We start from the raw sequence: 16689 nt of genomic DNA, 5'->3' as shown, positions 1-16689 counted from the left end.
AGTCAGGTTCTCAGTAGAAGTAGAACAGTGCTGCAGCACACTAACGTAACGCTCGTTGTCAAGGCCGGATTGAAAATTCTCCCTGAAATGACGAGGAAGTGATGAATAGATGGATATTAATCCAATTTACAGAAATGACAACATGCATTTTTGACCGTAGTCCCAGAAACAGTCAGTCAGAAAGAGTCCTGTCCAACACTGGCCACACACTAGTAGGTTTGGTTTGGTTGTTGACAGCGATGTATAGATATTTTAATTCCCTGTGCTGAGAATGAAAGGTCAGAGGTCACAGCATCTGCCTCTTCCTGTAACTTTTTGTCACATGGTGCTGAAGTCCCTTGTCATCGCAGTCTCATGAAATCAGACGCTTACATGCTTTTAGAAGAAGCCCCATTATGACAAGAGTCGCTTCTGGAGAGACGATTGAGTGGCTCAGTGAAGTGAACTTTCCCTCCCCGGCTCCGTGCTCCCCAGCTCCTCCCTGTTGACTCCATTCACTTTAGAAAATGAATAGCATGTGGTGCCTTCCCCGAGTCTTGGGTTTCGTCTTTTGTTGTGGGCAGTCACTCATACTTTCTAAGTGAAGGCTTAATCTCGGCCCTTAGTGATTTCAGAGTATATACTTTTCAAAGGTACACATCATTAGCATCGCAATCTTGATCCTCACAGCGACTGCCTTCTGCTCAAATTGGGGCTAGTTAAACCTTTATTGTTTCTCTCATAGTGAATGCCTTCAGACATGAGCTATGACAGTCCATTTGCTCGCTGTATCCCAAAGTTAAAGTACAGACTTTACAGACAGAGCTATCTTTTATTTCCTGTTCCGGAATACCATTAACTATATTCTACCTCCTCCAGTCCCATTTTCCACCCCAGGTTATATTTTAAGCACTCTAGCACATACTTTTTCACGGCGTGTGATCCTACACCAATTTATGGACTCCAAAGACTATTTAATAACTTTGAGAGCCATGTATGGGTTATGGGCTGTAGGAAACGGAAAATGAAAGTCCCACTTTCTCCTTGAACATTTGATGCCCGTTCCCCCGTGTTCTCCGAGTCCCCAGTGGTTATCATTAGAGCTGTATGTTCCACGCAGCCCCAAGGCTGCCTCTTTTCTGAGGGCTGTTGTAAAATAATAAATGTGACGTTGAAGGATGTGTCCTCCATTTGACTGCCCTCTACCTCTCCCTCCACCTCTCTCTGCTCCCTTCATTCCTGGGTGCAGTCTCAATACCGGCTCCTTTTCTGATTTGAATTAACCGCATGGCTCCGAATCGACAGCCATGCAGCTCTTTGTCACTGGACTGCTAGCTATCATATTTGTTTACTGCCAGGGCACTGAAAATAAATGAAAGCTGCCACTGGTCTTCCATCCCCCCTCGGAGGCGCCTCACGTTAGCCCCGGACATAATAATGCGAGGGGACTTTGATGGTTGATGCTGCAGATTGAATTATGCCCTTGAGGAAAAGCTATTAGCTCAGTCAAGAGTCGTCATTTGTTAAATTAAAAGTGGAAATGGCATGTGAGTAGTCTTCAGTGAATTAAAGTTGCAAGAAAAAGGGTTACACTCTGGACTAAAGGGCAACAGCACTAAAGGAGGGCTTCTAAAGGGAAAAGACGACTGTTGCTGAGTGTTTAGTGACGTTCCTCTGGTAATTCTCTTTTACTAGAATCATTTTAGAGGATTTATGGAAAATTAGGTGAATTTCTCTTTACTTGGTATCAGTCATCATTCCCTAACCATCAGGCCACTGTTTGCTGCCCATATGGAGAGCGGTGTTAGGGTTAGGGTCTGTCTGCTGGAGCCGAGCCTCTCTCGCTCGTAAGGACACAAACCTCAACACTTTTAAGCTTCTTCAAGTGAGATCAAGGAGAAACGGATGATTTAAAACGCAGATGAATAAACTTTGGTGGTCACTGTATCCAGAGACCAGAACCAGGCTGTGATCTTCGGTCCTGTTGGCAGGCCTGAGGCTCGCCGAGGCCCCTTCAAAGAAGCCCAAACTCAGCTCATCAGCCGTGAGACCACAATGGGGAGCCGGTATTAAAGTCACTATCACACACTGACACACACATGGGTGTGTGTTATCTCCCAGGACTATATGAGATGTACTATTTATACATGTGATCTCTACAGTGCATCTTTAAAGTCCATTCCCCCTTTTTAAAGGCTGAAGCAGTGCTTTTATTTGATTCATGCTTTCACTTCCTTTCACACCCAAAGACAACATATAGACTGTAAGGAGGTTAGAATGTCTTCTAACACACACTATAAGCTGCTGTGTGGTATATTCGTCAGCCTCAAGCTTTCACCCCTGAAAACCGACATCAGCGTTCACCGAAATAGGATTTGTGTTTCCTGGGTTACTGAAACCAGTCGACCACAGGGCCTTTGAGGGTTTAACATACTTTCCAGTAATGGTGGAGACGGAACACCAGGGCTTTCAGCAATTAAACACCTCCCCAAAGAAGAACTTCGACTCCCACACAGCCAAAGTCTTAAATACTGTCCTTTTTTAAACAATGAACAGAAGTTACATGGTGTCTTCTTACTAACGGATCCCTCATTTCCCTCATTCCCTCACCTTTTCATGTGTCTGCAAGCATTTTCACTTTAATGGATCATTGTGAGGTTCTTGAAAGTTGACGACTAAACATATCTCAGTCACATGTTTTCTGCTCTTTTTATATTTTCATCTGTTCCCACATTGGGTTTCCCTTTTTTCTGGCTCTGCATCTGGAGCTGCTTGTTAAATGCTTTATCTTTGCAATGCACAGACAAAAAAATTGGTTGGAAAATTCAAAATCAATTCTATTCAAAAACTTTATTAGTCCCCAGGGGGTGTGAAAGTACAAACATACAGTGTAACATAAACAATAAAATAAATAATATTAAATATAAATACAATGTTTATGTTAAATAATAATTCAAAACCTAGTTGGTTTAGAACCTAAACCCAGTGGGTTAGTTAGTTAGTTAGTTAGTCAGTTAGTTCAGAAACTAGTGGGTTTGAAAAACCTAGTGAGTTACTTTAAATGCTGGTTAGTTTAAAACCTAATTAGTTACTTTAAACATAGTTAATTCAAAACCTAGTTAGTTAAGAACCTAATTTTCTCTAAACCTAGTGGGTTAGTTAGTTAGTTAGTTAGTTAGTCAGTAAGTCAGTTAGTTCAGATACTAGTTGGTTTAAAAAACCTAGTTAGTTAGTTTGAATGCTAGTTAGTTCCAAAACCTAGTTTATTATTTCAAAACCCAGTGGGTTAGTTCAAAATGTAGTTCATTCCTAACTACCTAGGTTAGTGAACTAACAAGCTGTTTCTGCCCTAGTTAGAAACAGCTTGGAGGAGACGACAAGCGCACCCAGGAGTTAGCCAACGCAATATCCTGAGTGTGACTATCTGCCCCGACATCACCCCCCTCAGACGGGGCTCAGACTGGGTATTTGGTCATTCAGTCCTGTCCCACTTGACCCAGCACTAAGAAAGGCAAACTACGGAATTTATATCGAGGCCTCAGCACTTTTTCTGATGCCTCTTTTACTTGGTGTTGGCCAAGCAAAGATATCAACATCTGCCTGCACCCAGTGAGTAATTAATGAGGTGTTGACAGTCTAATGGGAGGCAATAGAAAGAGAGTCCAGCCCCCAACAGGTATTCCTGCCCAGAGTACTGTGTGATAGTGGACTTACAGGACACACAGTCTTTGTCCACCAGCTTTACATCCTCCACTTCTACTCAACTTTCCATCAGGCCAGCTTTTCATTGAGGTCCAGCTTTTTGTGTAGTGGCAACCAACTCCAGCAGGCTTCCAGCTCAAACAGGAAGGGTTGGTCATCGTTGGCACCTCCACACACGCCAACCTGTACCTCCTATAAGAAAGGAAAGTCCACAGCAGTTTCTACCTCCAGGTTCAAGACCCGTCATGCATACCAGCAAAACCACGTTTCCTGTGGTTTCTTGAAACCAGAGTTGTGTTTTTCAAGAGGTACATAGACACTGATTAGATTTAATGTAGTTGTGATTTCTCATAACAGCCAACAGGAATCCCATTTTTCAGTTGTAACCACATTCCACAGGTGCCAGATTAAGGCCCCGTCCACACGTAACCGGGTCTTTTTGAAAACGTGTCTTTTTTCCTATGATTAGGCCTTTGGTCCACACGACAACACAGATGTCCAGGACCAAAACGGAGATTTTTTTGAAAATGATGTCGTGTGGACGCAAAAAATGTTTCTATTCGATGGGAAAAAAGACGCTGTCCTGCTTTGTTATTTTAAGCATCTTTAATTGGAGGTTTTGTATTAAACACCTGTTTTCTAAAGATTCAATCTATAAATTAGTAGCATGATTTAGAATTAACGTTTACGTTCTCATAACACAAAGTATTGCCGTATATTGGCTAGGCATTTCTGGATAGACCTGGTCCCAACACTTTGCATCAATTGGAATCATCCCTGTTAGGTTTTTTTTGTTTTTTGTTTTTTTGGGGAGTTTTTCTGGAAATCCTTTTGTTTTATAAGGACTCTTCTGCTGACTTCACTTATCCACTCATTTTAAGCCCAAAATATAAAACATCTGTACAAAGATCTGCACCAGAACCTTTTCACCAGCCGAGGGTACTTTCTTTTTTCAGCTGCTCTTACTGAAAAAGAAAATCACCCCCTGAAATAGCAGATCTTTATGATCTTTCTTTTACCCTTCCCTACAAAGTGAGTGTAGGCTGAAGTCATGGTGTTGCCTCTGCTCTGGTGTGGTTTCCAAAGGTCGAGGCTAAGCGGCCCTCTGGGAGTGTGTGACGCGACCACGAGTCTTCAACCCTTAGTCCAACTCCAGCCTGATCTGCTGTGACCGTGTTTTACTGTCCAGGTTGGTTATGGGGCCGGACAATAGTAGCAGAGCACGCTACTGTTCTCTGATGATTACCATATGGGGAGCCCTGATACAGCTGAAAACCCTTCTGCGTCCACTTCCTCCTAAACAGTCCTGACAGGCTGAATAATCCAATAACTCCCAATAAAATCTCTCTCTGTGGCTGACATGAAATCAGTCGGCCCGGCCGGGCTGCTCGGATGTTGTTGTTGTGAGGCGAGCATTCCTTTGTGCGATGGAGGTTGTCGATCGTGTGCATCTGACGTGAGTGGAAGTGTTGTTGGTTCCAGCAATATGGAGGCGCACGCGTGTCGTTGAAGGAGAACACGTGACACAAAACAGAAACAACCAGCATCTTTTGTCATCCTCGTGTTTGGATAGATATGAAAATAAGTTAGGAAATATACAACAGAGTACTACAGAACAGTACCACATGTACATCTCTCTTGTCCTCCATAACAGATCTCTTGTATTTATTTTTCTCTGTAGATCTGTGCAGATATTCAGAGACAGGAGAACCTCTGTTAAAAAATACATTTAAATTTATTATATCTGAATTAAATTAAATTAAATGTTTGCTGAAATGCTGATGTCCAATGCTAACTGTACGTTAGTAAAACTGAAGCAGCAGGTTTAGATTTATTTAATAGTATAGATTAGCAGGATAGCACCAAACTAACAGTAAACAGACGTATCTAAGCTCACATACTACGGCTCTAGAACCTCACAGTGTCACTATAGTTTCTGACATGCTAACACCCTCAGGTTCTGAATGTAATTTAAGTCAGGAGAAAACTGAATTATTGTCTTCTTGTATGACTTCTTTTTGGGGTGGAGGTCATCTAGACTGAATTGTTTGCAGGGTATTATCAAGCAGAACGTTTTTACCCAATAATAAATACATTAACATTTGTGTGAGAGTGAAATGATTTGATTCATTTGCAGCTTTGTTGGTTATTATTGATTTATTTATTTTGGTGGCCATTTGAATTTCCCCTCGCTCAGCTGTTTTGCATCAAAAGCTTCATTATGATGGTTGTGTTTCCTTTGTGTTCAGATTTCTCTACAAGTGATTACACTCCTTACGTTACGTCACTAAATGTTGTCTTATTTCAATGAAAAAATAATTTGGTCTCAAAGGTGATGCATATTTCATTTTACCACCGATACATCAGAAGATCAATTCAGAGAAGTCGAGCTACACACTGGATATTTAAGGCTGGTTTAATGATGTGAACACTTTTCTACCACCTGAACCATCTGCTTTATTTTACCTCCCGGAAATATGTTCTCAATTTCAATCTGGTAACTTCAAATTGGCAGTTTTCTATTCATTTTACTACTAATTATTATTAGTAGAAGTAGTAATAGAAGTAAAAAAAATCACATCAATCAGTCTTATGTTTTCTTTTAATCTGCCACCTAGAAATGAGCATTAGAGGAGATCTAAATGTGCTACTCAGGCTGGTCTGTGTCCATCCGTGTACGAAGCCCCTTTGAGACCCCGACACTGCAGCAGCCTCTACTTGGTCTAAATGTGTTCGTTTTCCTCCTGAAGCAAAGCTAAGCCGCCTCCTCAGATCTCCCCGAGCAAATCCAGCGGGGGAGAGTTCTGTGTGGCCGTCGTCTTCGCCTCGCCCCGCTCCTGGTTCATCACCAACCCCAACATCAAACGAGAGAAAGGTCAGTCAGGTGATGGGTGTAGTTCCAAACAAGTCACCCTAATGGTGAAAGTGCTTATGGGTGGATTTTGTTGACTCTTAACCCAAACTTTCATCCCTCATTCGTTCTACTAATCATTTAATGAGAAACGTTCTTCCTCACAGATCAGTCCAGACAGTCGGTTGTGGATTCCCTCTACATTATCAGTTGCTACGGTAACTTAGTGGAGCACGTCCTTGAGCCTCGACTGGTTACCACCGTTCAGAAGATTAGCGATGACACACCTCTGGAGCTCTGCACCGGGCCCAGGGCCTGCTGGAACCTGTGCAGGTAACACCGCTCTGGTGACTGTCCTGGACAGAGGTCTGGTGATCAGGCTCACGGATGGTTTGTCTTTGGAACAGAACTCCACAGTGGAACGAGCTGCAGCCCCCATTCAACGCTAACCACCCCCTGGTGCTGGCATCAGACCTGGTTCAGTACTACCAGTGTCTTCTGGCCGGTAGGTGTTCAGCTCTCTCTGTCCCCTACTGGGTTTCCTTTTGGGTTCCCCATGGTCCTCCCAGTCTCACTTTCAGGTTACCTGGTGTATCGAAATTGTCGGTGTGAACCCCATTTGTCTCCTTCAGTCTCAGGATGACCTGAAACCATCCAGGGACATGATAAATACACTGCTTTACATGTAATAGAATAGATTATTATTATTATTGGAGATAGTTACACCCCGCTCAAAGCAGTGTTGTGTTGTAACGTCAGTGTTCCTGTGTTCATCTGTCCGTCCACCAAATGTCTCCACAACCGTTCAGATAGAAAGATGAAACCAAAAGCACATTACTCAGGCAGCAAAGGGGATGAAAATGAGATGATGACCTTGACCTTGCAAAACTAGGTCAAGGTCAAATTTCCACTTTCATACCTTTTTAGGTTCACTTCTCTGAAACCTGATGAGATATAATCACAAAACAAAAAGCAACATTTTCAGGAAGCCAGAGGCACAAACATGTGTAGGTCAGGGTCAAATGTTGCATTCAGGGGTGTCACGGGATGTTGCAGACTCTCACTGCCCTGTTCAACAATGCTTCGCCTTATCCTCGTCGTCCTCATTCTTATTTACTGCCGTCACAAATTTAAATGTTTTTTTCTTGAGTTTTTTTGTTCCCTCTTTTTTAGCTGTATTTTAGTCATATTTGCAAAGATATTTTCTCCCAGCCGATGTTTAGACAATCACTGATTGAATGTATGTATGTTTTTCTTGATCTTTATAGGCATGCATGTATAAAATATAGGTTTCTATGTGATTGGTAGCGAAGACGAGCTTGTATGTTGTCTGCGTGTTCTAAGTACATTATTCCTCATCGGGGTGATCCGTGCTGATTCTCCCTGTAGGCTCTGTTGAAAGCCAGTCATCGGCCTCTTATTGGTGCCACATGCTGAGCAGAGATGTTAGCAGTCAGCAGCTGCAAGATTTCCAGTTTCAAAGACTTGAGTGACTCTTTGTCCATTTAGCTGTGTCCTCTGAGCCCTGTGAGGAGAACTCTTCGTTCCTCTGTTGGGTTCATCCATCCTCTGTCAACACTCTGCACGCCTGCTTCAGGATATGCTAGCACCACGCTCTGAGCAGCCGTCCTCAGACGAATTAGCTGACACCCCAAACTCTCTGATTCAATAACAAGTACAGAGCAGTGTGCACTTGGGGTTGCCATCTGAAAGGCCAACATGCATGCATTTCCCAGCGAACACGGATGGCCACACACGGAATCAATCCACCCCCTGGAATAGGCGGCCGTTTTGGGCTCACTCCATAATTATAAACACACAAAATCTGTAATTATGTCTTGCGGCTGCTCCAGGGCAAGTGGTGGCTGATCCCTCCACTCGTCTCTGTTGACTTCTGTTGTGCTCCAGGTCTAACTGGTAGGATATTTTCTCAAATTAGTGCTAATGGTCTTTCCTAGTGTCAGAGCAATGAGGACATGTTGGGGTGACGGGCACGGGCGTCACTGTTCTCTCTGCCATCATGGTCATCACAACTGGCTGCATAACGGGAGGAATTTGTTGTATTAACATTTACATCCAATTAACAGTAGCCGGATTATGTTGCTGTGTGTCTGTATTCTCCAAACCAACCGAGTGTGAACCCACATGAGGTCAAGATTCAATAGTAATAATTATTTAGATCTCCACCCACTGCTTGAGCTGCTGCCATTTCCCCCCAGGTCTGCGTCCTACACACCACCGACACCAACCGAGCTGCTCTTGGAGTGCCACCTTCCATTTCTGTGCTTTGTACCCGAACATAGACTCTCAACATCCTGTTTCTCAGCGTGCGTCCCTTGCCAGCCCTCTCTTGTATCATTTCCTCCAGGGCTTGGCAACGCAGCAGAGAAGTGATCCAGGAGAAAGAGTCAATTTGACCTTAGGAGGAATTACTGCACAGCCATACGCCCCTCGTCTCACTGCCTCTTGCTGTGCATAAAGATCACGCTGCTGCAGAGGAAACGGAAAAGACACACTGTTTGTACTTGCAGAACAAATTGTGCTGTCTTGGTCTAATTTACATTGTAGATATAACCATCAGAAGACATCGAGAAAGGAAACAAGACAAGGAAGTTCTTTCTCTTGAAGAGAAACAGAAGTACTGAAAGAGTCCAAAAAAAAGGGAGGCCTAGAAATCCATATTAGTATCCTCTTCAGCTAATTGCCTAACAAACTCTGCCTCTGGATAGATGGTGCAAGCCAAAGAGGTGGCAGGGCTTGATTGACAGGCGATGGTCTCCGGTCTCGTTGCTCTATATTGGATGACCCAGGCTGATTAAAAATGCAGTATGCAGGGAAAGGAGTAGGAAGGGGAGAGGAAGGGCCGGGGTCAGGCCAGACCGGAGCCTCCAGGACGGGATGATAAAAGGCAGCAGTGGCGCCACTTCATGGTCACTATCTCCACCTGTCCATCTGTAGCAGCTCCTCGCAGCACTCAGCCTCTCAGAGGATGGCAACGTGCAGCACTGTCTTTGGAAGATAAGGAAGAAAGACACACATATTATACAGTACACACAAACAGAAGAGATGCGGGGCTATGATCTGGCACAATGGAAGCAGTCTCGAGCCAAGTTTTTAGTGTTTGCTTCAATCATCTATCTATAGCATTCCTGTCTGCCTCTCCAGCTGGACCCATTTGACTGCTGGGGCTGTGTGTCAATGGATCCTTCTGTTTTGGCCAAAGGTGTCGCAGCTAGGTGTCTCCTCTAATCCCTATTATAAATACATCTGAGGTTTTCACACACTCATTAGTCAGTGTTTTCCACATATGATTTCTTTGGGTTTGGAGATATTTATCTAGTGGTTAGCAGTATGTTTTCCAACACCCCTTCCCTACCACCGCAAAGTTGCTCTGAAGCAAACAGACCGGTGAATAATTTACCACCTGGATTTCTGGTGGTCTCCTTTGAGCCCAGCGATGATGGCGGCGGCAGAGGCTTTGCCTTTTGGCTCGGCTCTGCTCTCCCTACCTGTCATATAATGTGCTAATTGTAAAGACTGACTGACTGGCTGGCTTGGGTACTCTCTTGGGACTCTGAGGCCCATGACTGGCTAGCCACAGTTGCCTTGTCAATAGATCTAATTGCTCTGAGAGAGGGGCCAGAGTGAAGGCTTTGGAACATCAGGCGTTTGGTAAAGAGAAACCATGGCGCCATGACTGGGTCAGTAATCAAAGAGAGGCAGAGAAAGGATGGGGTAAGTGTAGCGCTGGCTGAATGAAGCAACTGTCACTCAAATACGCCCTGAATGATATATAATGACTTAGCTCTCCAAGCCTGTCAATATGCCAGCACCTATCTGCCAGAGCACTCCTCAAAAGAGGAAAAGTGAGAGGAGAGCAAAGTGGGCAGAGAGGGAGGGAGAGAGACAGGTGGACCAGCCCAAAGCAAACCCAGCTAGTCCAGTGTCTGGCCATCGAGAAGAGAGGGTAAAATACGACTAACGACATAAAAACATAGAAACCAAAGACATCAGGTGGGCTGCCCAGACACGACGGCTACCTTCCACACAGCATGTACCCAGTTCTCCAGACCTATCAGTGTTTGCTCCTTATCTCTCCCTGGAGATCAGCCGCTCGGGCCCCTGGCCCGAGGCCCTGGGAGGTCAGGCTGTATCAATAGGCAGCCAGCCTTTGTTCTTGTTCTGACTCCCTGCTTCACTGCTCCGGCTAACAGGCCACCGGCTACCAGCCTTTAGCAGCCAAACACCACTTTGTCCAGTCAATCGGGGCTGGGACACAGACAGCTCTGTTCCTCTGGTGGACAGACATTCAAACCCACAACAACTCAAACATCACTCATCTTTTTCCTAAACAAGGTCATTGTTATTAATATTAATGTAATGTAGGCAGCGTGGTGGCGCTGTGGGGGGGCGCTGTAGCAAGTAGGTTCTGGGTTCACTTCCTCTCTGGGCGGAGTTTGTATGTTCTCCAGCATCTGCGTGGGTTCTCTCCGGGTTCTCCGGCTTCCTTCCTTCCTAAATACAGCTGTCTGCAGGTCAAAACAATTGTTGGATTATTATTCAGTTATTCTATTAACCCTTTAAAACCAAGGTTATCATGTTTTATACAGCTGGCCTTTCAAGATTTTGAAACGTCTATGTCATAAGTTTGATTATTTATTCCTGAAAAAAAACAAAGATATATACAGTGTTTCCCTCGCTAGAGGCGCACTGGATTTTGAGGCGCACTGTCGGTTTTTGAGAAAATTAAAGGCTTTTAAATGCGCCTTATAATGTGGAAAATGCTGTACAATAAAGACAAATGGATCAGTATTCTGCATGCAAAGAATTTCCAGATTTAGAAAAATTGATACAAATTGTAAATCATATACAGAATATATTAATGTATACAAAACAGTTTGAGAAATTTGACAGAAGGCTCCATTAAGACATTACTTTTCCAGTTATTGAATAGGCTTTAATAAGCTTTAAATGGATATAGATTTATATCCATCAAGAACACCAGGAGGGGAGGGCTCTGCGCCCCCTAGACCAGGGTTGTATTAAAAACTGAATCTGGATCCGTCCCCATGTCTGGACCCGTATCATCCCTGGGACCTCCTCTCTGTACAGCATTTTGCAAACACTTTCCTGGATGGGGCTGGAAAACACAGTTGTTTCTACTCCACCTATACACTCAGGCTAGTTTCTTTAGTGTGGGACAATAAGTTTGCACTTAAAAATTTTACTCTGTGAGATTGCATTGATGCCCTGCCTCCTAAGAGCCAGTAATGAGTATTGTAAAAGCAGAAGGTCGAGTGGCTGTTCGTCTGACACTGAGATGGGTAGATATGACTGTAACAGCTTTGGTCAGTCTGGCTCCTGACACACACACACACACACACACACACACACACACACACACACACACAGAGGGTTGTTTTTTTGCTTGACCCATGGGATGACCACGAGCTCCCCACGCCGGTGCCTGGCTGTGACTGGCCATTGAGAGACACCCACACACACACACGGGAAACCCGATCCAGCCAGGCTAACAACTGCTTCAGAACATCAATAATTAATTAGGGAACAGCTATTGGCCCCAAGGGTCAGAGAGCAAGGAGAGAGGGTGGAGGGGCGGGGCCGCTGGAGGGGAGTGCGAGTGAAGGAAAGAGTTGTGGGAGTACTGATTGTGTTTAATAAGTAACACAACACAGGCTTTGTCGGTTCCTCATTAAACAGAACACGAGACGCCGCCTGGCCTTCTGTCCGAGCGGAGCTACCCCTCCTAGTGAGGCTGTGAGATGTTTGTCTGCTCTGTAACACCATGGAGATGTTTGTCTGCTCTGTAACACCATGGAGATGTTTGTCTGCTCTGTTACACCACGGAGATGAATGGAGCGCTTTACGTGGAGTCGCTGCACCAGAACGTTCACACAACGCAAAATGAAGGATGTAGCTGTTTTCAGTTCAAATGTAAAATATCAGTTATCAGGGATAAACCTCTCACCGCTGCAGTTTGTTTTAGTGTGGGAGGGGGTGGGTGTGGACGACTGCAGTTGTGTCAAAAACATTCTGTCTCCATTAATGTGAGGGTTTTATTTTGAATTTTTTAATCTAATAGTAGATCTGGAATGTTTGGATTTAAATCAGTTTGGATAAAATTGTCTTTATTTCCCTTAAACGTGAGCAGGTTTGTGTTGTTTGAATGTGTTTTATGTTCTATCACTGTTTATTACTTATTGATAAAGGTGATTATTTATATTATATTATATCGTATTATATTATATTGAATATATAACTGATTGGAGTACACCACTATTGAATATGTCCTGTAATCTAAATTTTTAGAGCATCATAGTCCATTTTCTGGACAAATTTGATGTGATGTAATGAAAACTGGACATCCAGTGCTCTAGGTGGCGCTAGCTTCTCCTTCACGCGGGTTTAGCAGACCTGGTGCCCCATCAGGACGCTGAGTGTGACGGGTGGAGGTGGGGTTTGATGGGACAACCACTTCAGAGGTGTCAAACACCAAACTGCTCACACACACACCTGTGTGTGAGCAGTAATTTGGCTTTTATGAATAATCATGATTTTAAAAACCAAATCAATCTCCATCTTTCTCCCTCCGTCCTTACAACACACACCGACTGAGTTTCTGTCTCTGACACTTGACACTTTCTTTTTCACACTCACTGGCACACACCCGCAGGAGACCAGAAGAAAATGTGATTTTACTGCTTCATTCACTAACCTGGTCTGAACAGAGGTCTTCAGTGTATTTGGTGCTTGACTAACTGCTTCATTTATTTTAGCATGAGCTGTCAAACCCTAATCTGTCCGACCCAGTTCAATGGAGCAGTGGTACAGTCTGACTTGTACATGATTCTACAACAGATTCAACCTTCAACTCTCACATAATCATCACATGCTGTGTTTCTCAGCGCTGCCCCCGGGGAGCCCAGGACCAATCACACGTCACGAGTCGACCGACAGCCTGGCGTCGGACCACAGCGGCCAGGAGGATGAGGAGTGGCTCTCTCAGGTCAGAAACACACGGCGTTCCTGAGGGAGATGCTGGGCAGCGTGTTCAGTTAACAAGACCTATTAAATACATGGAAGTAAATCCAATAAAGGTTTGACTCTGTAAAGCCTGAAATATTAAATAATTACCAGAAAAATCACATTTTTGGAAAATAAATCTTAATAGAACATTCTGTCAAATTTTTCCAAAATCTTTTTACATTGATTTGTATAATTTTTGGTAAGTCCGGAATTCTTTTGCATGTAACATATGGACGCATGCGTCTGATTGTATATATCAGGTTTTTCAGGAACAAATATTCAAATTTATGATGCAGAAGTCTCAAAATCGTGATAAGACAACAATGTCAAACATGATCCTCTTGGCTTTAAAGGGTTAAAATATGTCCGTGTGGAAACCTGGTTTTCTATAAGCGCAGACACAAAGTTCATTAAACCTAACAAAACAATTGTGTACCTAACACTGGAAAAAAGAAAGAAGATCAACACCATAAAAAATATTACTTTTTAAATTTTACTTTTTTAAAGACAACTTTAATAACCCCCCCACGACTTTTTGTTGAACAAAAATCAGACATGCCTTCATCATAGAGCAGCTGTAGCGTTCACAGAACTCCACTCCATCACAGCAGCCTCCTCAAGCATTATATTTATTACTATGGTCTGTTTCACTCCTTCCATGTTTTCTTCTGCAGCAGGAAGCAGGTTTTGCCCGTTAAAGCTCCAGTATTTTTTTAGTCAAATGGCGTTTTCCCTGATCACAAGCAGCATCCTAAATTGTGCATGAATGTTCACAGTAGTTGGTGAAAACATGCTAGAGAAATCCAGGACACACACGCCGCTCTGCAGCGTGGTAACCCTCGCTGCACTCATCTCTGTTGTCGGCAGGTAACCCACTACATTTTCACCATCAATAATTCCACTGCATGCATAATTGATCAGTTAAAATGCATCCCACTTAGCTTGCAGAGGCACAGGTTCATATCTGCCATGATAGTTTGCCAGGAGCAAAGCTATCCGTTGCATTAGCCCAGAATTTTGGCGACTTCCTGTCAGAGCTGTGGTGGATTAGCATTTGTCGGTGGTTGGAGATGTAATGATGCAGCCGTTCAAGCCTTAGCAGGCGTCTACTACGGTTTGAAAGTAGTCTGTTTGGGATTATCAATGAGTGAAGTACTGGTATTCATACCTGAATAAAGTCTAAAAGTATTCAAGTCCTCTCAGAACTTAAACTAGAGCATTTCAGGAACAATAAGGTGAATAAAACTGAACAAGTGTCGACAAGTACGAGGGTCAACTTTCTGGTTTAAAAGCCTTTGGTAGTAAAAACTGGGCAGCGTGGTGGAGCTCAGTTTGTAGCTCGGTTTGAAACACGCTAAAGCTAATCAAACAGACAGATTTAGCACCTTGGACATGAAACAGAAGGTGCTCTGCTGGCCTGTCCTCACTCAGCACCCAGCCTGGACAGGGGGGTCGGCCCCAGTCCGGACAGGAACATCTGGACTCCCCATCCCGCTGCAGTAAGAGCACACTGGCAGCTGTTCAGATCATGACTGGGCGTGACATTGATGGTGTTAACTGGCACACACACACACACACACACACACACACACACACACACACACACACACACACACACACACACACACACACACACACACACACACACACACACACACACACACACTCTCAAAGTGACAATCCCCCCTGTCCTTCTGTGGCCTAATTTGCCCAGCTGTGACAGACCACCTACATGATCTCCACATGTGTGTTTGGGGGGTGCAGCTCCCGCTCTGGTGGAGATGTTGGCACCTGGCAGTGAGGGGGGGGGGGGGGCGCTGGACGGAGGTGAGAGCTCAGAGGAAGCCAAGTAAAGATAATGAAATGTGAGCGCTGCAGCGCCCAGAGGTGTGTTAAGTGCTGCTGGGAGTGGAGGAGGCAGCCTGGCGTGGAGCGCTGCAGCCAGGGGGAGCAGCAGAGGAAGGGGATTGGTTACTCAGCGATGGGGCTGGGGGGGGCAGTAACAGTCAGATGTTTAGGAGCCGCCCCCTCCCTGCCTGCTTCACCAGCATTAGTGCCACTCACCAGGCGCCCACGGACCACCTGCCACGCCAGCACCATCTCCTCCTCCCAGCAGGCCCCACCTCGGCCTGCCAGGCTGCTGCGGGGGCCACTCTTTATCAGGCCCCGGGGACGGCCCCCCGTCACGGCGCCGGCCCCCCAGACACACCAGATCCTGAGCCGGGGTGACACTGTTTGACATGAAGGAGCTGCTTCTAGTGATGGATGGACCTGGGTTCACCTGAGTACAGCACCACAGTGTTGGGTACTATAGTGTACCAGGAGTACTACTACTACTGATACTAATACTACACCATCTACTACTGTTACTACTACTACTACTGATACTAATAGTAACGGTAATACTACACCATCTACTACTGTTACTACTACTACTACTGATACTAATAGTATTGGTAATACTACAACATCTACTACTGTTTCTATTACTACTACTACTACTACTACTACTACTACTACTACTGATACTAATAGTATTGGTAATACTACAACATCTACTACTGTTACTACTACTACAACTACTACTACTACTGATACTAATAGTATTGGTAATACTACAACATCTACTACTGTTACTACTACTACTACTACAACTACTACTACTGATAGTAATAGTATTGGTAATACTACAACATCTACTACTGTTGCTACTACTACTACTACTACTGATAGTAATAGTATTGGTAATACTACAACATTTACTGTTGCTACTACTACTACAACTGCTACCAGTACTGAAACTAATAGTAACGGTAATACTATGACATCTACTGTTACTACTACTACTACAACTACTACTACTGATACTAATAGTATTGGTAATACTACAACATCTACTGTTACTACTACTACTACTACTACTACTACTGATACTAATAGTATTGGTAATACTACAACATCTACTGTTACTACTACTTCTGCGCGCTAAAGGAAATAGCGACGCTAGCGGAAATAGCGAGCGAAATAGTTGTAAGTTTTATCCTTTTTTCCGTAAAAATAAGAACGCCACTGTGGCTACACAGTCTACAAACCTTGTAGCCAATCTGGGA

At 44.1% G+C, this 16689-nt stretch overlaps 1 protein-coding gene across 4 annotated transcripts in view; it reads left to right on the top strand.

Annotated features, from left to right (window-relative positions):
* The window catches only part of bcas3 (BCAS3 microtubule associated cell migration factor), a 275380-nt gene that overhangs the window by 81099 nt on the left and 177592 nt on the right, over positions 1 to 16689 (top strand). For all 4 annotated transcript variants that reach the window (XM_068318311.1, XM_068318310.1, XM_068318312.1 and 1 more), the window contains 4 exons: positions 6432 to 6556; positions 6700 to 6865; positions 6940 to 7037; positions 13459 to 13559. In XM_068318311.1, coding sequence (XP_068174412.1) covers positions 6432 to 6556; positions 6700 to 6865; positions 6940 to 7037; positions 13459 to 13559 — 490 coding nt within the window. The remainder of the gene's footprint in view (positions 1 to 6431; positions 6557 to 6699; positions 6866 to 6939; positions 7038 to 13458; positions 13560 to 16689) is intronic.

The sequence above is a fragment of the Antennarius striatus genome, chromosome 6, assembly GCF_040054535.1.
Source record: "Antennarius striatus isolate MH-2024 chromosome 6, ASM4005453v1, whole genome shotgun sequence".
Classification (NCBI taxonomy): Eukaryota; Metazoa; Chordata; class Actinopteri; order Lophiiformes; family Antennariidae; genus Antennarius; species Antennarius striatus.
The sequence above is the reverse complement of the archived record's forward strand: the minus strand, read 5'-3'. Positions and strand labels throughout refer to the sequence as shown.